The sequence below is a fragment of the Anoplophora glabripennis genome, unplaced genomic scaffold (assembly GCF_000390285.2).
Source record: "Anoplophora glabripennis isolate ALB-LARVAE unplaced genomic scaffold, Agla_2.0 scaffold213, whole genome shotgun sequence".
Lineage (NCBI taxonomy): Eukaryota > Metazoa > Arthropoda > Insecta > Coleoptera > Cerambycidae > Anoplophora > Anoplophora glabripennis.
This window is the reverse complement of record NW_019416344.1, coordinates 760,537-782,262: the sequence shown is the minus strand read 5'-3', so window position 1 is coordinate 782,262 and position 21,726 is coordinate 760,537. Positions and strand designations below refer to the sequence as shown.

Below are 21,726 nucleotides of genomic sequence, written 5' to 3'. Positions count from 1 at the left end.
TACAGCTTTAGTAAATATATAACATTTAAAAACATTTACACAGAACTAACCCAAATATCGTCAAAGTCAAATTTAAATAACAAATGTATAGCGTGTCCGCAGAGTACCAACAGCAGATTATTATTTTTTTTTGAGAAAAGATAGAAGTTCAGAAAACGAGGAAATGTCAAATAGTTGTAGACAAAATGGTGTTACTTTTAATATTAAGAAAAAATTCTTAATCTCAGGGAACAAAGCGTTATTTTTAGTCGTCCTCTCTGGTAACTACAAAATTTTAAATCAATTACTAATTTCATTTACACCGTTGCTTATTCCCTAGTTAACCTATCACTCCCTTGGGCGGGACCAAATTTTTCTCCTTAAAAACTTCTTAATTTCAGGAGACGTTTGGCAGAGTGTAAGGAACCGTCAAGAGAAACAAGTTTTAGAAAATCCACAAAACGAATCTAACAAAATTCAAAAAAGAACAAAAACTAAAAGCATTATAACAATTCCCAAAGCAGTCGTCGAATAATAAATAGTATCACTACGAATTGTTGTGATGAATACTAAAGCAGAGAATGCATTAAGCGGTCGCAGTTCCATCGCATGGCAGTCCGTTCTGGGCTGAGCTGATCGTGGTCTTTTTTAAAACCAGGCGCATTTGGCAATCGTATACAATCCTTCTGGCGCCCTTCTTTAAATAGCTGAGGTATTTTAATAGTTAAAAAAATGAGTTATTGGAAAAGGAAGCTCGTCTCGATCACATCGCGTGCCGATAAGCTCGGGAACGTCTAGTGCGAATGCATACATTATAAAACATGGGAAGGAACTCCACCGCGCGCGATCGAGGTTAGTACAGACCGCGATGTGACGGAACCGCCTAATGCGTTCTCTGCTTTCCTGGTACTTTTGACCTTTTTCACTTAGCCCAAAAAGGTACATACAAATTTTAAATACTTAATCAATTTTGGTTATCTAGGTCATATAATAAAAATACCCAGTACAGTAGCTGTAAGGATCAATTTCTTTTTTTACATTTGACTTTCAGTATATTTTCTATACCTCTTTGAAAAAATTTCGAGTTTTGAAGACTCACCTTAAGATCACCCTGTATATGATAATGCAATTAATTTGACAAGTAAAATGTCTTATGAGGATCGACTTTTCTCAAAAGAAAAAATGAAAAACAATTCTCCTGCTTGGGCCGTAATTTATGAACACACTGTATGCTTATATAATGCTTCCTTGAAACAATTGTAAATTTAATAACGACTGGCTATAACTTTTTAATAACGAAATACAAAAATAAGACTTTAAAACCGTGAGATCTACTCTACTCATATATCTCAAAACCTTTTTTTTTTTACATCGATAACATCATAGTCGAGTAAAAATGTAAAATTTCCATCTAAAACCATACATAAATAAAAATAAATAAAAATTTTGAAAAAACCAATATAAATTTTCTATAAAGTCCTAAAAGTCTTTCCATGAAACAGAACGTTTTAAAATATAAATACATAGCTAATAATACCATCATCCAAAAAGATATTAATATAAAATCACAGATTTGTAAAGATAAAACGAGGGAAACTCAGATATACCCCATAAGTTTAGATGTAAGTATTCAAGATTTAAGTATCCGTTGAATTTTCCAACATGTCGGTAAGAAACGTATCTATGGATACGTCTCCAATTAGCCTGAAGAAGAATAAGTGTTCCAAGCATTTAAGACCGATTGACCTTAGAGCGGGCAAACGGAGCAGCAGTTTGGCAAATCGACCCGGTTCATTCGGGTGGGTTGTCCTTGTGTATTCTTCTAATACTGCGTATATCTTTTCCCTTAGTATTTCTACTTCCTGAATCGACTTCAGGCCTCTCACATCTGAAATGGTGTAACTTTAAATGGGGATCGGTTTTTTAGGGTAATAGTACATGTTCCCCTAATGTGAAATTACTCATACAAGGCACATCCACAGAGTAAGAGTAGACTCTGATGCTCTATGGTTTTTCTTTTCGACAAAGTTGGCAATACTGCCTTGACGCCGTGTTGGAAGCAGAACACACACTTATTTGTCTCAGTCAGTTGAGAATTGTTGTTGTAGTGGCGTGTTGAAAAAATGATTGCCGCTCTTCCGAATCCAGCCAACTGCCGTTTCAGATTTCTAGCAAGATCAAAACCGTTTATGGGGATGGTGTGTTGAATTGTACTAATGTGTACAAGTGGTGTCGTGAGTATAAAGTTGGAAGAACGAATGTTCATAATAAACAAAGGAGTGGACGTCCCTCAATCGTGACTGATGAGATGTCGAACAAGATTGAAGAAATGCATTGTGGCTGTTGTCGATTAACTTTGGATCAAATGAATGCAGTGTTTCCACAAATCTCCAGATTTCTTCTGCATGAAATAATTACTGAAGCACTTGGTTATCGAAAATTGTGTGCGAGGTAGGTACCAAAACAGCACATGGGTCAACACAAAGCCAACAGAATCACATCTTCACGGGAATTTCTCTAAAGCTTTGAACTGAAAGGTAAAGAATTCCTTGACTGTACTGTGACTGGCGACAAAACGTGAGTGGGCCACTACACCTCTGAGATAAAAAGACAATTAATGCAGTGGCGACATTCGTCCACCCTCAGGGAAAAAATTCAAAACTGTTATGTCAATCTAAAAAATCATGGCAAGTGTTTTGGGACTGTAAAGGGATTCTCCACATTGACTTTTTGCCTCTGGAAGGAAAAATTAATGCTGTGGGGTACTGTAAAACCCTGAAAACACTATGGAGGGAAATATAGAACAAAAGAAGGGGAAAGTTAACGAAAGGAGTGTGCTTGTTGCATGACACTGCACATCAACCACCCTGCCCACAGCCCTGACCTGGCACCTTCAGATTTTCATCTATTCTCTTCTCTGAAGGTGTTTATGTGTAGAAAAATGTTTTCTACTGATGATGAGGTTCACAGTACCATAAAATAATGAGCCCGAAAGATGACGGGAGATTTTTTAACGAAGGTATCAGAAACCTCATTTTCGGCTCACAAAGTGCATTGAGGTTGAGAGCGAATACGTCGAAAAATGCTGTTTGTTGTACCTATCTGAATACGTAAATTTTTCATAAATATACTGCCGTTTGGATTTTTAAAAAATTCAGTACTCTTACTTTGTGGGTATGCCTCGTAGTTTGGTTTTCAAATAAAGCTAATGTAGGAAATTCATCATTACCTGGATTAAATAGAATGATGGCTCGAAGACAGCCCAATTCTGTCTTATCCATTCTCATTTCCTTCATTTTATTAACAAGTTCTGACAGAACTCTGTCATAAATAGTTCCCACTCCGACGGCGTGAGCTGTGGATCTAAAACGTTAAATTATTTTTACAGCCTCGCCCTTCATTTAAAAAAAAATAATACTAACTTATTAACAGTGAGACCAGTGGCAAGAACGATACCCTCCTGAGCTTGTATGGACCTGTGTGAGAAGGCAGCGATGAGGAGTTCGTTCCAGCCTGCTCGTAGCAGGAGCACCTGATCGGACACTGGTAAGGATGTAAAGTGAGGTATCAATTTTGCCCATTCCACCAACTGGAGGAGCTGTTTGTTCGTGGCTTGGCAAATGTTTGTTACAGCACTCTGTAAAGAAATTAATTTTTAATTGTTTAAGCAATGCAAATGTCGATCAGAAGTGGGATAAGGATGTGACAAAAAACTAATATATAACGTTCAAATTATGCTTAAATATATCGTTATTATGTCTTAAACACTTTATTTTAAGAAAAAATCAAGAACTAAATTGTTATAACACTCTTGTGGATGCATATGAAGTGTTCTCATTTTGCCTGTAACTGTTAATAAAAAAAAATTCAAAGCAAGTAAACTAATTTAAGTCACTGTGTGTTTAACTGTATATTTAAATTAATTCATGTTTTGGTTTTCCCTTTTTTTCCTCGAGTATTTGTATAAAATAGGTGTTTGAAATGTACTGTACTCTAAACAGATAATTGTATTTTATCAACCTCAGTATTTGTTCAGAGCACAATAGGTTCCAACCTTTGTTCTTTTCCTCAGTTTAATAATATTTCACTGAAATACACCATAGTTCACTAAAAATATTCATTAAATATGCTCAAAGACACTTAGAAGAAAAACACCTGCCATAAAAATAACAAATCGGTACAAATACGTCAAGAAACAATTGGTCAAAGAGTTATGGGATATGTAAAAGTAATATCTAAATGTAAAATGTATCAAAACTCTTCTGCTGGATTTAATTTAACAAACATTAAAATACTCTTACAAATAGTTTATACAAATTCAGGTTGTCCTTGAACTGTTAAAGCATATAAACCCTTTTAAAATATATTTTGAGATGTTTTTCTTCCTTAAACTGTTTTTTAACATTTTTTATGACAATTTAATTCACATCGATAAACAAATACTTGTGATCAATTGCAATTAATATTCACAGACATGAAAATGATAACACATAAATAATGCAGTTACCCAGTGCACTGTTTTTAAACGTCAATGCACTGATGACCTTGCCTTATGATTATTTCCAATCGCACTTTATGACTTCTAAATTTAAGCCAGTTTGCTTGTTGTAAAACAAGCGCACTAAATAGTAATGGTTTGAAATCGCTGGCGTGAATGAATAAACTTATCACTTATACTCTGGAAGCAAATTAAGCAATAAAATAATTAAATCTATTTTTAACAGCAAATTATTGGTCTTTGGCAGTATGTGAGATATTTCAACATAACAATTTATTGTTATTCTTCTGAAACATAACATTTTGTACGTAAGATAATAGATTTTAGTGAAGAAATATACGGTTTTTTTTTTCGTTTCCTACTGCATGTAACCTATTAATCTTTTTTGTTCAAATTTCCATTAAAAAAATATATAACTCTGATATCAAATCAAAGAATTTTTTTTAGAAATTAACTGTTTACCTCTAATGGTACTGGTGGATCATTGCATTCAACTCTCTTCTCAGCTTCCAACAACCTTTCAATGGGCATTTCTGTTTGCATGTTTGATGTGGATTCTACTTCTGATGTGTCCCTGTCTTTCGTCCTTTGTCTCTCTTCTTGCACAGCCTCTCGCTTCATACCCATCGCTAAACATTTTTGATATCTACAGTACTGGCACCTAAACAGATAAAAATGTAATTACTAACAAAGTTTTTTTATATGGATACATAAAAACTGAGGTGTTGTTTCTACAGCACATCCTTAAGGAATTGACTGAAGTTTGTATTTTTCAAAAATTGGACTAGAAAGTTCAGAGGTGCACAAATGCAAGGATAAATAGATTAATATAATGTGCTTGACACATTTACGTACCTATTTCTTTGTCTTTTGTCAATTATGCAATTTTTTTCTTCCCTGCACGCATACGAGAGATCTTTTCTAACAGTTCTCTTGAAAAATCCTTTGCAACCCTCACAACTGCAAAAAAAATTTCAAAATAAATATTTGAATAGTATAATATTGTGTATTTCTAATTAAAAACACATCTAACTAAATACATACTTTGAAAAATAAAGGCAATATTATCTCTTTAAAAGAGGCTTTAAAATTAACTTCATATTATAGGAGAAACTTGCTATAAATTGAATAGGTTAAAGTATAGTCTACATTATAAAATTCAAGGTCACCCAATTGAATAGATTTTAATTACAGGCTTTAACTGGTTTAAGATAAAGCTCTTTAAAGTATTAAAATATTCAATAAGTTTATTTATAACAAAACCCATAATTTAAATGGGAACATCTCAATGTCACTCGTGCCAACAAAAACCTTAACAGGTGCCACATAAAAGCTGCATAATTTATTATTAAAGGTGTAGTTTAGGTGTACAAGGTATGCACATAAAATTGGAACGAGTATGTGGTACAATCTATCAATTTAACACGAGCAATTTTTTTCAATTTTGGTGGATTACTTTGTAAATAAAACGTATGTAGTAAGTATAGTAGATTGTAAACTTTGATTACTTAGACCTGGAGCCCAATGAGCTCATTCAGTAATATTTGATTTATAACTTGTTTTACATTTGCATAAGTCAGGTTGACAGATCTAATATTAACCATGGTAAATAATTTTTAGTTCTTAAAATATTTGGAAGGCCCCACGCATTTGCAGAGCATAAGTGACGTCACACTACTCAACTGGCTTAAAAATTGTACTTTCATCTGTTCCAATATGGAAGCTNGTGCTTGACACTTTTACGTACCTATTTCTTTGTCTTTTGTCAATTATGCAATTTTTTTCTTCCCTGCACGCATACGAGAGATCTTTTCTAACAGTTCTCTTGAAAAATCCTTTGCAACCCTCACAACTGCAAAAAAAAATAAAAAAAATAAATATTTGAATAGTATCTATAATACATACTGTATTTCTAATTAAAAAAACATCTAAATAAATACATACTTTAAAAAATAAAGGCATTATTATCTCTCTAAAAGGGGTTTGTTTTAAAACTTCATATTATACGCGAAACTTGTTACACCTAATTGAATATGTTAACGTGTAGTCTACATTATAAAATTCAAGGACACCTAATTGAATAGATATTAATTACAGGCTTTAACTGGCTTAAGATAAAGCTCTTTAAAATATTAAAACATTCAATAAGTTTATTTATAACAAAACCCATAATTTAAATGGGAACATCTCAATGTCACTCGTGCCAACAAAAACCTTAACAGGTGCCACATAAAAGCTGCATAATTTATTATTAAAGGTGTAGTTTAGGTGTACAAGGTATGCACATAAAATTGGAACGAGTATGTGGTACAATCTATCAATTTAACACGAGCAATTTTTTTCAATTTTGGTGGATTACTTTGTAAATAAAACGTATGTAGTAAGTATAGTAGATTGTAAACTTTGATTACTTAGACCTGGAGCCCAATGAGCTCATTCAGTAATATTTGATTTATAACTTGTTTTACATTTGCATAAGTCAGGTCGACAGATCTAATATTAACCATGGTAAATAATTTTTAGTTCTTAAAATATTTGGAAGGCCCCACGCATTTGCAGAGCATAAGTGACGTCACACTACTCAACTGGCTTAAAAATTGTACTTTCATCTGTTCCAATATGGAAGCTTTGCCACAGACTTGTGCATAAATGGGACAAATTACATATTATTTATTCTCTTTTCACACCACATATGGATTGGTTTTTTGCGCTTGGTAATTGTTCAGGCCTATGTTTATCTTTTATACTATTATTTTTGTAAGTAATACGTTTGTATCTAATAATTTTGTATATGGAAAGACGTTTTGGATGTTATTTATTTACATCTTCCACTCGGGGTAAAAAAATAAAAAAATAAGTAACAGCAGGTTTACATTTTTGCATTATAAATAAATAAATCATAAATGATTTTTTGGTATATTATTTATGCAAATATTTCCCTTTAATTTATACAGGGTGTCTCATAATTAGCTGCCAACCCTGAACAGGCCGATTCTATGATCAAAACTAAGTAAAAAAGTTCATATGAACATGGGTCCGGAAATGCTTCCTAAGGGCACAGGGACCCATTGAAGAGGGAGGAATGGAAATCATTTTTTTGCAATATCTCTCAATCGCGTTGTGATAAATGAATGAAATTTGGTATACACAGCTAAATTTTGATGAGCAATTTGATGGACTAATCCATTTATTTCCACAAGGTCCATTGGGGTGGGTACGGGGGGGCCCTTGGTACTTTGCGTGTGTAACTTTTTCATCTTTGACTTTTTAACAAATTGGACAGCAAATTCCGTTTTCCCGAACTGTTTTACGTTAAAAAGGTACTCTTGTTTCAAATCGTTATCTTTAACGGTTTCTGAGAAAATCGCTCTTGAATTAATCCCACTTTGGTCAATTTCATAGTAATTTAAACAAAAAATAATAATAATAATTTTCCTTTCCTCTCTTTTCCATTTAAAGGATTAATTTTTATTTAATTTAATTTTTTATTATTATTTTTTTATTAAAATTAGATTAAATTTAAACAAAATATTTTTTTTTGTTTAAATTACTATGAAATTGACCAAAGTGGGATTAATTCAAGAGCGATTTTCTCAGAAACCGTTAAAGATAACGATTTGAAACAAGAGTACCTTTTTAACGTAAAACAGTTCGGGAAAACGGAATTTGCTGTCCAATTTGTTAAAAAGTCAAAGATGAAAAAGTTACACACGCAAAGTACCAAGGGCCCCCCCGTACCCACCCCAATGGACCTTGTGGAAATAAATGGATTAGTCCATCAAATTGCTCATCAAAATTTAGCTGTGCATACCAAATTTCATTCATTTATCACAACGCGATTGAGAGATATTGCAAAAAAATGATTTCCATTCCTTCCTCTTCAATGGGTCCCTGTGCTCTTAGGAAGCATTTCCGGACCCATGTTCATATGAACTATTTTACTTAGTTTTGATCATAGAATCGACCTGTTCAGGGTTGGCAGCTAATTATGAGACACCCTGTATACTAATGTTATATTTAGCCAAACGATATGACAACAAAAAATACTAACTAAACAAATATATCTTTCTTCTTCTGAACAATTTGCATATTGGCGCTTATTCCTTTCTTACACCAAAGTCTGATCTACAATAATTATAGTTAACGTTTCAATAAATTAATTGCGTTATCAAAATTTGTAAAGGAATTTCTTTTTTATTGATAGTTTAAATTTGTTTGTTTTTGTTTGCTTGTATAGCTAGAGATTTTATATGACTTAAGTGACATAACCCTGCCGTGAGAGCTAGTCGCTAATGGGTGGTATGACGTCACAACATGTCTTCCGAGCGTTTTCCGCGGAGAACTTGTTGAAAGAAAAATGAGAATTTTTAGACATTAACTAAACAATGATGTACACTTTCTAAATATGAGACCATTGCACATCGTCCAGGTTGAAATTTGAAACTCAAAAGAAAATATTGAACAATGACATGTTGTATTAACTTTTTTATTTCTGCTCCAATTACTTTTCCAAAGTTGCACTGTCTTTTGCATTATCTCCTTTTCTTCTGAATATTGCCAGAATCAAATTTGTATATCAGATTTTCCTTCAATATGTATTTGCTCCTTCACCAGTGACAAGTGACAAGCCATGTAAGATACACAAGAGCAGGGTTAAACCTTTTAAGATCATTTTCCTTAAAATATTAGTCCTTATTTTTATACTGATTATTGCATGAAAGAAAATTAGAAAATTGAAAATTCCTTGTCATGGGTTTTGATTCCCGAAATCTGCCTCGATTACGCTACTGGTATGAGGGTAAAGATATACAAGCTATTGTAAATTAGTCTAGGTTTTTACTTTACTGAATTTATACTACAGTTAAGTTTTCAATTTGTAACATTTCAAACCAAAACAATAATATACCTACTCATAATGCCCATTTTTTTCTTTTCGATTCTTATAAGGAATCATTTCTTCTTAAATCTAGTCAAGTTACATATTAGAGATGAAAAAGTTCTTCCTACGATATAATAATCACTTAGCTAAGAGCTAATTATGATGTTATCATTTATAGGCCAAGCAAAAGACGTTAAATCATAACATGATTTCAAAGAATTGCATTTTTTATGTTCCGGAGTACTTAAAGATTATCGCCTACAAATTGCAATTGGAAAATTAGTCACTTACAACAATAGAAAAATCTCATGCGCGGCAATATAAACAAAGAGAATTTTTATAGGCTTTCCCGTCATTGACAATGAACCGCAAGCCTTATAAGTCAAGGGGACAATTAATTTGTAATCGTTGTAATTGAGCGGTCATAAAAAATGACCTCGTCGTGTCCTTTCCCGCCGGCTATGCGAAAAATCGCTGCGCCCACGTAAATCCGACGATTTGCCATGGACGTCTTTTGCCAAATGGGAAGCCATAGGCGGGGAGACGCGGGGTTTCGAGCACTTCATTTCTCCAAATTAAATCTTACTTATCAGTTTTTGGTGGAAATGTATTTTCAAGTACGACAGTCAGACTAGAGCATATTTTGCAATATTTGCGTTTATTTTCATTAAAAATACAAATGCATGGTCTACCGTCTTTGTTAAGTCGATATTTACGGCGATTCTTTTGTCAAAATAAACAAATGTTCTAAAATTAATTCAAAACGTTTTATGAACATTCTAAAATGTACACACAGTACTCCAGAATAGTTAAAGAATCTTAAACTTAGGTTAAAGATAGTTTATTTACTTTGCTGTTGCAATTAGGATCTATGACGATCCCTTGACGACGATATGATTCTAACTTTGTCACGGTTTGAAATTTTTATACTTTAATCCCCTGTTTTTTTTTGACAATTGAAACATCTTTAACTCGACGCCACTGGGTAAATCTTGTTCACATGTTACATACTACTGTAAAGGCGGGTATCCACTTGTGGCAATGCTCCGTAACGTAACAACGAACATGTTACGGCCTGTTGCAAAAGGTGACACGGTTCGCTGCGAAAATATGTGTGGTTTTGGTCGTATAATTCATTCCGTAACGTAACAAAATAAGGTAACGAGACGACACAGGAACATAAACTCGCAGTATGAATCTGACTGCAATAATGGATTCGTCACTGCAATTGCAGTTAGAGCAGCGTCATATATTTTTATTCATCATACAATTTTGGAGAATAAGAAACGGAAATCTCCGTAAATCCTTTCTTTACTCCACTCCAAGAAAAACACACTCTTCCTAGTCACTGCAGAAAACAGACTGACCTGACCCCAGACCATATACAAAAGACTGACAAAACAATAAATAAGACAAAATCACATGTACAATTGTACAATAGGCAACGTTATGGCCAAAAGGGCAACCCCGTCTCAACATGTGGCAGAAAGTACTGTTGCATTCCTTTGATGCGACGACTAAAAACCGACAACTGATGGTTCGTCCCGGAATAGTTACGCGTGTCAAATTTGTTACACATACCATGCAACAATTTTCCGTTTCCACTAGCTGTAACATAACATGTTCGGTGTTACGTTACGGCGCATTTGACACAAATGACTGTATTTTAAAATTTTATCGAATAACCAGCAAATATCTCATTTTTACGTTTTTATGACAAAATTATATATACCTGTAAATGTTGTAGCTGTATTTCAGAATTTTATCTTAAAAAAAAAATAACATCACGTTAAACAAATATGTCTCACTTACGAAACTTTTAAGTGCGACACTGTATATTATTACATATGGGGACTACTATTTAAGACAGATTCTTTCATAGTTATGGTAAAAACAATAATATAGAAGAGTGTAAGAAATAAAAGTTGTACCAAGTCAATTTTTTAACATTTTAAAATTATTTTTAATTATACAGGATATTTAATTTTTTCTGGGCGTTACCTAACTTAAATTTTTCAAATGCGACACCCTGCATGTTATTGCACTTTTATTTTATCGTTGAATTTAATTGAATTAATTTCAATCATAATTACGGTCGTAAGAAGCCCAAAGCTTTCAATCATGGATGTGGTAATTTTCTTAACTGGAACCCTAAATTACATAACGACAAAAAATTTAATTTCCTTTCGATTTTATTCAGGTATGTTGGGGACTGCTTCTTATAGTTTGAGGGGTATTCACGGTTTTTCAAATTCTTGATTGCCATTTCCACTTTAAATAATGTATGCCACACAATAATAAAATTTTTAAAACTAAAATGAATGGACTGTGAAAATGACGTTTGAGAGTCGTTTAACATAGAAGTGGCCTAAATATTAGAAAAATAGTTACAGGAATGTGCAAACAAATTTCTTGTAAAAGCAACTATAATTTTTATGAAAATATGACACCAAATCAATCTTAAAAATCAATACTAATAATAAAATATGATTAAAAAACGTAGGTACAAAATTATTAGGGACATTAAAAAGATCTACAATAAAAATGATTCAAAATGAATTCATTACATGAACGCATAATCGAATAAGTTTTTTAAATTTCTCATGAACACTATCAAGAATTTCGAATGTAATGTCTTTAAACGTTTACTTTTTTAGTTTTTTCATTTTAGGAGAAAATGTGACTCCTGTGTTTTGTTGTGATAATCCTGAAAAGTTTGGTATAATCTGTATAAATCTATAATGTTTTCGTATTTTGACTGCGAGCATGCGACATTAAATGAAACATACGATTAAGTAAATAAAAATAAAACATTTTGGTTGTATTTTTACTTCTCGTATATATGTATTTGTTTGACGTTGGTCCCCGCTAATGTTGTCATCATGACCTTAAAAATAGTAGTCTATTTTTACTGACAGTGAAAGCTAAACAGCCAAAAGCTCGCCTTCATAATGGATAATATTTTCATGAAATATACGAAGCTACCAATTTGCTGGCATTAAAGCAGAATCCAACATTAAAAAGAAAAGATGTAGGTTTGTTTGATAAAAGCAGGGGAATGAAAAATGAAACTTAATACGTGTATGTCTCCCATCTACATATAAATATACATTTTGCAATTATTTTGGAAGCAACATAAAAAAAAATAAAAGTGATGCATAACGAGATATAATAATTCATATTTATAAATGTCGAACATAGCATATTTTAAGACGGACTGAGGTTTTAGTTTCAGTTTAGTAATATTTAATTTATAATTTATTACTAGTATTTTGTAAGTTTCAAAAAGGGACTTTTGCATTTAATAATTCATTCTAAGTAAAAGAAAACCTAAAGTGGAAAATCTTAATTTGTAGAAGTAAAGACGAAACGACTAATTAAAAAAATGTATCAACATATTCGACCTTATACAGGATGTCCTGCGAGGAAGTGCACAAACTCACTCTAAAAAGATATTCTTTTGATAAAAATTAGCAAAAAAGTTTATGTAATCCTTGGTCCAGAAATGAACCGTTATCGAGATAGGCCTTAAAATTTGAAAAAAAAGCGAAATGGTATTTTCACAAAATTAAACAAAAAATATGCAAGCAATCTAACATTGTAATTAGCACAAAGTGTCTACCATGAGATTACAAATAATGTATAACTTTTCTTTATTTGAAAACTATTTATTTCTGTTTTCATTTGCAAGTACAAGTCGCAGAAAATAGTGAGCCATAATAAAACGTCCATGGGTAGATGCAAATCGGAAAATCAGCATACTAAACAAAAACAACTTTACAATTGTGATAGGACTTCTAGTCGTAACAGGTCATGACATCTCAACAAGCACCACAATAAAATTAGGTCAAGCACGTGGATTTCATACACGTTCTCCATCCTTCTGATTGTTCAATGGTGAAATAATATTTCTGTCGGCTCATGAAATCAAAGATATTCTGGGAGAGCTAATGCTCTCCCAGAAGGTTTGTTTTAAACTCTTATTAGTGGCATGCACAATGGATCGCGGCACTCGAGTGCTGTGGATTACTGTGTTGTCTTTTATAACAACAAACCATTATTTAAAACAAGATCATTCGCTTAATTTATAATTATAATGGAACGGAATTGCCACTCTCTCAAAAACTACTCATTCCAGACCATAGAGCCAGTTCTAAACATTCAACTATGATTTAACTTGATTTGGTAAGATTTTATCAACACTGCGCTTTGTTGTGCCAAACCGAAAAAATATACTTTTTATATTTATAGATTTTTTTATGGGACCACAAAGTGCGTTACACTATTTTTTGACACGTTGAATGTCTGTTTACTAGTATTTTCAATTTCATCAACCTATGCTGTCATGTCTATGTGAGGCATGGATGAAGGCGCGTGTATTTTTTTGTGACATCACGTTGAAACGAATCATCTGTCAATCGTTTCCTAGTCGAACGCGTGCATTTTAAAATTAAAACCACCTACGCCCATGTGAATTTTTTAAGTCAATGTCATGTGCACGAAGATCAAAGGGGAAGCCGCTATATTGGAACCGTACCAGAAATAGTTCAGTAAGTCAAGTTCCCCTCTTTGAAATTTTCACCTGTGCGATATCCGTCTACCCAGAACAGCTTGTAGTATTTTTGTCCGTTTGCCCGTTTACATTTCGAATGGATTTTTTTAAGCCACCGTCGCCTATGGAGGATATCTGAATGACAAATTTATTTTCATTCTCTTGTGAGTAAATCCGTCCCAATTGCCAAGTCATTACCGCCCGAAGCGAAAATTTAAAAATGTTGCATTCTCCGTACACTTTGCCCACATTCGTGAATGAATAAGTACATTTTATTTTATTTCAACAATAAAGGTTAGTCATTCACTAAAAGTATGGTTTTACGCATTGTTTTTTTTTCTTTTTTTCATTTTCGTTGTTTAATTAGTGTCCTTAATAAGCAATCAGCGGAAACGGAAAAAAAAAGAGAAAAAAAAACTGCAATGATTTTGGTTTAGACATGGAAATATATGAATACTTAAGAAAAAACGAAAAATTAGCATTGCAGAATTTCAGAATTTTTCTTTATTGTACATATTGACACACTGAAAGTTGAAAATTGAAAACAGACACACTAAACAAACACTACTTGTGCCACAAGGTCAGTCGTGGATAGTTTTTGATAAACTAATTTTTGCTTATGTTGAACTTTTATAATGAGCATTAATTAGATAAAACACTATTCGCATCACAGTTACGTTCTTAAAGCGTTTCCACTGTCTTTTTGTGTTTTTTTTGGGAAGATAATTATTAACAATTCTGTTAAATTTTACTTTCAAACGAGGCGTTGTCCAATTATTATTTTTAACCATTTATTTTTTTATAAAAATACATAAGACAATCTGTGACAGTTTTTTCTGAAGTTTTTTCTCACAATTTTATTTAAGAAATGGCCAATCTCCAAAAAACGGGACATACTACGGGTTTGTATAATTGATGCCTAAAAAAAATGCGCTGTTGTAAAAAATTTAATAAAACAAAGAAAAATTTCTGTTTTCGAGTTTTTCTAGATAGCTTAGGGCCTAGGGGCCTTCTTAAATTAGTTACTTTAACTGGATATATGTGGATAAAGATAGCGAGTTTTTTAAGTATATCATTACTTGATCTGCGAAACGTAAATTTTATAGTATTATTTGTGTGGAACTAGCAAAAGCAGCACATGTCGGGACTTTTTTATTACCTTGTATTGCATAAAGTTTAATTCGACGTGATGTCGTGCTGTTTTTACCGAAATTATTAGTTCACAAACTCAATTTGCTAGTTTTTGATAATACATACTGTTATTGCGAAAAATGTAAACATTGTTTTTGAACTACGCCCTCATTTTTTAATTCAAATTGAACAATTCCATTCGCCTAAAAAGAAATCTGTCCTATCTCATCTCTGATCACATTTTTAAAATAAAAAAAAAATCAACTCACAAGGGATAATGGAGTTACATTTTTTAATCTGTAGTTTGACAGAATTAGGCGAGCGGTTCACCCCTAAAAAAAAAAGAAGCGGTTCAAGCCTAATTTTTTAAAACAAAAACCTACAGCATGAAACTTTGTTTATTTTATAGTGTATTTTTCTGATAATTTACATTTTTTTTATATTTTTCGGCAAGGTCAGTTAATTGTTATAAACAAAAAAGTTGTAAAAGAAAATTACTCTTCGAATGCCTTTGAAAAAGTTTTTTATTGTAAAATGAACCTAAATAAACACTGTTTGTTCTTTGACAAAAATTCGAAAAATGCTTCGTTTCCGATATATTTACAATTTAATGTGAAAAAAGTGACGAAATCGACAAACTTTCAGAATTTTTTTGGTACGAGTCCATCATTTTATTGAACGAGTAAAAAAAAGTATTTTAAAGAAAATTATGATAACACTTCAAATTTAAATTTTCTTTTTACAATATCTTGGAGTAGATTATATTTACAATAAACATTATTATGATTTTTTTTAATCGATATAGTTAATAGTACAAATGTTCAAAAGATCATTTTGTTCGGTTTTGTAGCAAGGTTTTTGCAAACAATTAGTAAAATTTAAATATTCGATTTTTACTTTTATAAATAGCTAAAATTGACTTGAAAATTACATATACCAAAACTAAACTAAATGAGTTTTTTAAATCGTAAAATTAACCTAATAATAATAAATAATTGACTAGCGGTCTCGAAAAATAAAAAAGTTATTGGATAATTTATTGTAAGGATAATTATTTTATTTTTATTTTACAAAAATATTAAGAGCAATAAAGGTAATAAAGGTATATTAATTTTTTTTATTTAATTTTTAAATAATAAGTTTTTAATGATTTTCGACAAGTTATTGAGTTGAAATAAGTATTTCATCATCAATTTCGGATGAAACATTCTGACATTCATCTGAGCACGCACAGACTGCACAGCATTCCAGGTTCGATGACAAACAGTTACAATTTTTCGTAGTACATTTTCCACTACATGAACAAAAATATTTTTGAAGCATATCTAACGCAGTTTCTCCTTCAAAATAGTTAAAATCCAAACAACCATTTTCGATTTCCATCCATGTGTCAATGGATCTGGAGTTACAATTTCACTATTTGTAGACTGTTTTTTACTCGCTTTAGACCTTCAATAAAATAATTGACCTATACCAAAAAAATATATCTTAAAGTAGAAGATCTGTCGATTATTATGCTTTTTTTAGAATTAAACTCTGTTTAGTAGATTTTGAGAAAAAAATTCCGAAAGTTTGTCGATTTCGTCACTTTTTTCACATTAAATTGTAAATATCTCGGAAATGAAGCATTTTTCGAATATTTGTCAAAGAACAAAAAGTGTTTAATTTGGTCCATTTTACAACAATAAATCGGAGAGTAATTTTTTTACAACTTTTTTGTTTATAACAATTTGCTGACCACGGCGAAAAATATAAAAAAAATATGTAAATTATCAGAAAAATACACTATAAAATAAAAAAAGTTTCATGCTGTAGGTTTTTGTTTTAAAAATTTAGTCGGTTACCTTCATTTAGAAGCATCTTTTTGGAGGTGAACCGCTCGCCTAAATACTAAAAGAACGAAACCTAAGAAATGCCATAGACAGCCGCTTTCAGATAATATCTAATTTTCTCAAAAATTTAACAAGTTTCTTGGAGTTTTTCCAATTGGACGACACGATTCATTAAAATAAAATGCATTTTTATATCATGTTGTGTATCTTTAATTAATCGAGTGATTCATTTTATTATAGTTTCGTGGAAAAATAGAACGACCCTGGAATTCGGCTTCGCACGGGTGGACATTTATTTTAAACATTTTGGGATATAAAAAATATAGCCTATGTTACTCAGGGATAATGTAGCATTCTAATGGTGAAAGAATTATCGAAATCCGTCCAGTAGTTTTTGAGTTTATTCGTAACAAACATACATACATACAAAAATACAAATCTTTCCTCTTTATAATGTTAGTATAGATACAAGTTCTGAGGGGCGGCGTAAGTGGCGCTCTGTAGAATGTATGCCAAGGTTGTTATGAGAAATACATCAATTATTTTGAAGGTTATTTAAAAAAAATTGAAAACAAAATTTTTATTTTGACACCCTGTAACTCGGTTACTATCAATTTTTGGACTAAGGTAAGTTTGGCCAGATCACATAATGTTGACGTCATAAATCACCTGTTACTCTGTGTACAATTCATTACGGGGGACACCCTGTATATTAATTGAAAGAAAAGATAGGGTACAATTTGTATCCCACTGGGATTTTGTTAAAGATTTTGCAGAAAGTTGATGCTTGATCTGAAACCATAGTAGGCCTTAGAAAATTTCGAAAAGCTTTTAGATGCTGCTCAAAGTCCAACACCCACTTAAATTTTAAAAAAATATGTACAAATTAGGTTGTCAGGAATAAAAAGATAAGGTTAAATGCGAGAGAACAATTCGGAAAAAAATGGAAAAAATTTGAACAAAAAATTGAAAACTCAAACTCAAAATAAAAGCATTTGAAAAAATACCTGCTAAAACATTTTTCATTATATATTTTGCTGGAATAAACCTCAATAAGTATGAAAATAACATATTTTATTAACAAATAGAGTAGTTTTTCCCGCAATATAATAGAGTCAAAACAGGAGCTAATAAAACCACATATAATTTTAAAAAATTACCTAAAATTAGTAAAGCTGAAACACAAATTAACAAAAGGAAAATGTGATCTTTAATTTAAAACAAAATCTTAATTTTTCAAGAACAAACAATGAAAAGAAACAAAATTTCAATTTTTTATAACTAAAAAAACATTAAAGCGTTATTTAAAATATTGAGATGAAACCAGATTAACGGGAGAAAAGTAAAATTTAAATTAAATCGTTATGTAAAAGACAAAGTGGCAAAGTCAATGGTTGGAATGATTATTATAAAATTTATGATTGAGTTGATTATCATGTTAGTAAATAGTTAAAAAATAAGTTAGAATAAGAGGTAATAAATGATATTAAAATTGAAAGACAATTTGTAGATTAATTAAAAATATATGTCAGAAAAATGTCAAATTTAAAGTAGGATACACAAGGATTCTGTAGTCATTAGAAAGGTCAAATAATATGAGAAAATAAAAAAATATTTTGAAGTATAAGGCAAAATTGAATGTAAAGAAAGTAGAATAGGGTGTATAAGTGAAGAAGAGAAAGTGAGGTGAAGTGAATTATAAGAGGAAAAGGGCACGTTCAAAGATATGTGGAGAGGCCTTTAAAAAAAAAAAGAAAAATCAAGATAGTAAGAAAAGCAAAGGATTTATTGATTAGTTACAGAAAGAATTTTGAAAACGACAGTTATTAAAAGTAAGAAAAGAAAACCTAGAGAAATATAAGCAGTTAAGAAGCGAGAAAAGGGAAAAAGACTCAAATAGGAGAAAGCAAGAATTTAAAAATACCAGTTGGAAAAATAAGGTATCTAAGAAATTCGAGACAAGCGGATCATCCACAAACAAGGTCCAGGAAGACATAAAGAACGCTGAACAACAGTAGCAGGTTCCAGAGGCCAGTAGGAAAATCAGGAAAACGGAAGATCAGTAGCAGGATCCAGGAGAGCAGTAAGGAAACCGCATATCAGTGGCAGAGGAAAGAATCAATAAAACAAAGTAAAGGAGAGAAATCAGTCGACACATCTTTATCGATTATACGTATAAAAAGGTACCTTTTATAATAAAAACAAAAGTCGTATACGAAATATAATACAGAATTGCAAAAGTAAAAAAAAAATTTATATAAAAACGTTTAGTAAATCACTAATTCAATATTAAGCAAATTTATTTAATCATTTCATATATATATAAAACTGGCCAATTCTTTGTAGTATTAAATATTAATATTAGAGAAAATTAATAAGTATTAAATAAGAAGTTATAAGATAAAGCGTCAGTGTCTTAAGGTATGCAACCAGTATTACATGAAATTTAATTTAACGATATTATCAATATAACCTCTTGTATAAGGCTTTATAAACATTGTGAAATACTTCAAAATATTGACTAGTGTGTTTAAGAGTTTAGAGTGACAAAATTTGACATATATATAGAACAAAAAAATAATAAATTCATTTATTACTAAACCTTTTGTTTTTATAGCTGTGTTTGGTGTGGTTTCTTGCTAAAGCATAGAACCGACTACGGAGATAGAGTCTCGAGCTAGGTAGGGCGAAGATATACAATACACAATACACCAATCCAACCAAATTAATATCACAACAAGCAAATTTTATTTTGGCGCTAACATATACTATCGTACACACACATATAATCATAACAATATATTTTCTCATTTTTATAGTACCTAAGCAAAGGTATTATTTCTTTAAAGCGCAGATACAAATGTTTCCCTTTCGGTGCATATGGCGAGCATTTTATAATTTTTAAAATAAGTAATCGTACTTTATTAAATATTTTCCTTGGAAGATACTGATAAAAAAATGGAAAATAGTGGTCCTAAAAAAACCGGAAACTGTTATGAAGTTTACAGTTTCACAACCTGGAAAAATATTCAAATCTATCTAGAGAACCAGGAAATATAAGAAAATTCTTTGGTCAAAATTTGGTTCTAAAAGAGTTTAATAGTTTCTTTATTAATATAATTTCTAAATGTTATCTACGAGTATTTATAATAATGTATTATTTATATTGGAAAATACTGTGGGTAGAGTAGAAATAATAATATACCAGATATTAGTGCAACAAAAAATTCTTCCGTATTTTTCCAATCTTCTGGAATCTAGAACTAAATTGCTTCAATTTAAAAAACCTTTTAAAATTGCTGTGTTGGTGACCTTCCAACACCCAATGGGGCGAACAGTTGCCGAATAAAAAAACCATTATAACGTAATTTTTTGAAATTATTGCCCTGACAATGACAAAAAGATCTACACCGTGACCATGGCCTCGTGCACGAGTGTTGCATCATAGTGGCCTTGGTATTGTTATAAACAGTCGCTCATTACGACAAATGAATGTTGGCCTGCCCACACTCCGTGAATCCTGTGTTGTTCCGACCTCCAACCGCGGAAAATCATACACGTTTACGCGATGCGCTTTTGTCTTCATCTACGGAGTTCGGAGTTATCTAACAATATAATCGCACCGTGGAATAATAATTCAAAGCTATAATAACATCAAAACGTACATTTTAAATTATATGATATTAAGCAGGCGCAGTTGCGAAATGTTTAGTTTTATAAATGTCATCTCAATTAACAACACTTCCTTAAATGTGTTAACATGTTGAGAAAATAAATCTTCGTCGGCCACCACGAACTAATGTTTTAGTAACCTTTAATGAAATATTATCTTTTAGTGAATTTTCTCTTACATTGCCAATAGTGCTCAAATTATTTTTGAATTTTTTTTGGGGGGTTCGAAATTTTTCGAAATATTCTGACCAAGAAAAAATTTTAAAAGTAAAAAAAAACAAATCAGCGAACATCAAAAACCTTTTTCTGCCACTGAATAAACTTTATGAGGAACCAAAAATGTTTAATAATTCAGTTTTCTTACGTTGGATACATTTAGAGGAGTTATAAAAAAGTTTCTCTACGATAAGCCGTATTGGATACTGCAATTGAATGATTTTCTGATTTTTTTGTAACTGTAACTATAAACTGAACTTTAATATTGCCATTTTTGAAAATGTCAAAATCGTTTGAAGTAACAAATGGATATTTTATTATTCTGACGAAAAACAAAAAAGTTAACAAAAATATAAATTTTCAGGTTTTAGTGTAGATAAACAAAAAAGATAGGTCAAGTTATTCGTTATAAAATTTTGTAACTTCTTCCTAATTTGACAAACCTTCTATCTCTTAAGATAATCAAGATCAGCGAGATCCTAATGGTGCAACTCGAAAAAGGTCACCCTGTATGTCATTAATTTTTATTACTATCTACTGAGGATTATTAAAATCATAAACAATTCCCATTTAAAATAGGAAGATGAAAAACATAAATATTAGTTATATGTCTATCAAATTATATATTTGTTATTTGGCAATCCAATAACTTTCTGATTTAGTAAAGATTTTGACACGTGCTAATCTTTTTTGGCAGCAAAAGATATTGAAAACGAATTTTTCTAAAACTATAAAGCTGTTACTCCAATTCTATATTTTGCTTTAAAAACTGATCTGGACTGATTTCTGGACTAAAAGTCCAGAAAGTATTTTTTTCAATTTTTTTTACTTTCATTTTCTCAAAAATTTTTACTCTATGAGACCTTATTGGAGAATCTATTTGTGAAGCTGTTGAGTTGCAAATAGCTCCTGCCATTAGTCGAAGTATACACCTGGGTTTTTGGCAACTGATAAGTAATTATTTAAG

At 31.3% G+C, this 21,726-nt stretch overlaps 1 protein-coding gene across 1 annotated transcript in view; it reads right to left on the bottom strand.

The window, feature by feature from the left end:
• Positions 1-1,032: 1,032 nt before the first annotated feature.
• The window catches only part of LOC108907875 (retinoic acid receptor RXR), a 99,220-nt gene continuing 78,526 nt past the window's right edge, over positions 1,033-21,726 (bottom strand). The window contains exons 4-8 of the mRNA XM_023454176.1: positions 6,225-6,329; positions 4,940-5,138; positions 3,402-3,616; positions 3,209-3,342; positions 1,033-1,867 (exon numbers count right to left, since the gene is read on the bottom strand). Of these exons, the coding sequence (XP_023309944.1) occupies positions 1,617-1,867; positions 3,209-3,342; positions 3,402-3,616; positions 4,940-5,138; positions 6,225-6,329 (904 nt within the window). The 3' untranslated portion in view covers positions 1,033-1,616. The remainder of the gene's footprint in view (positions 1,868-3,208; positions 3,343-3,401; positions 3,617-4,939; positions 5,139-6,224; positions 6,330-21,726) is intronic.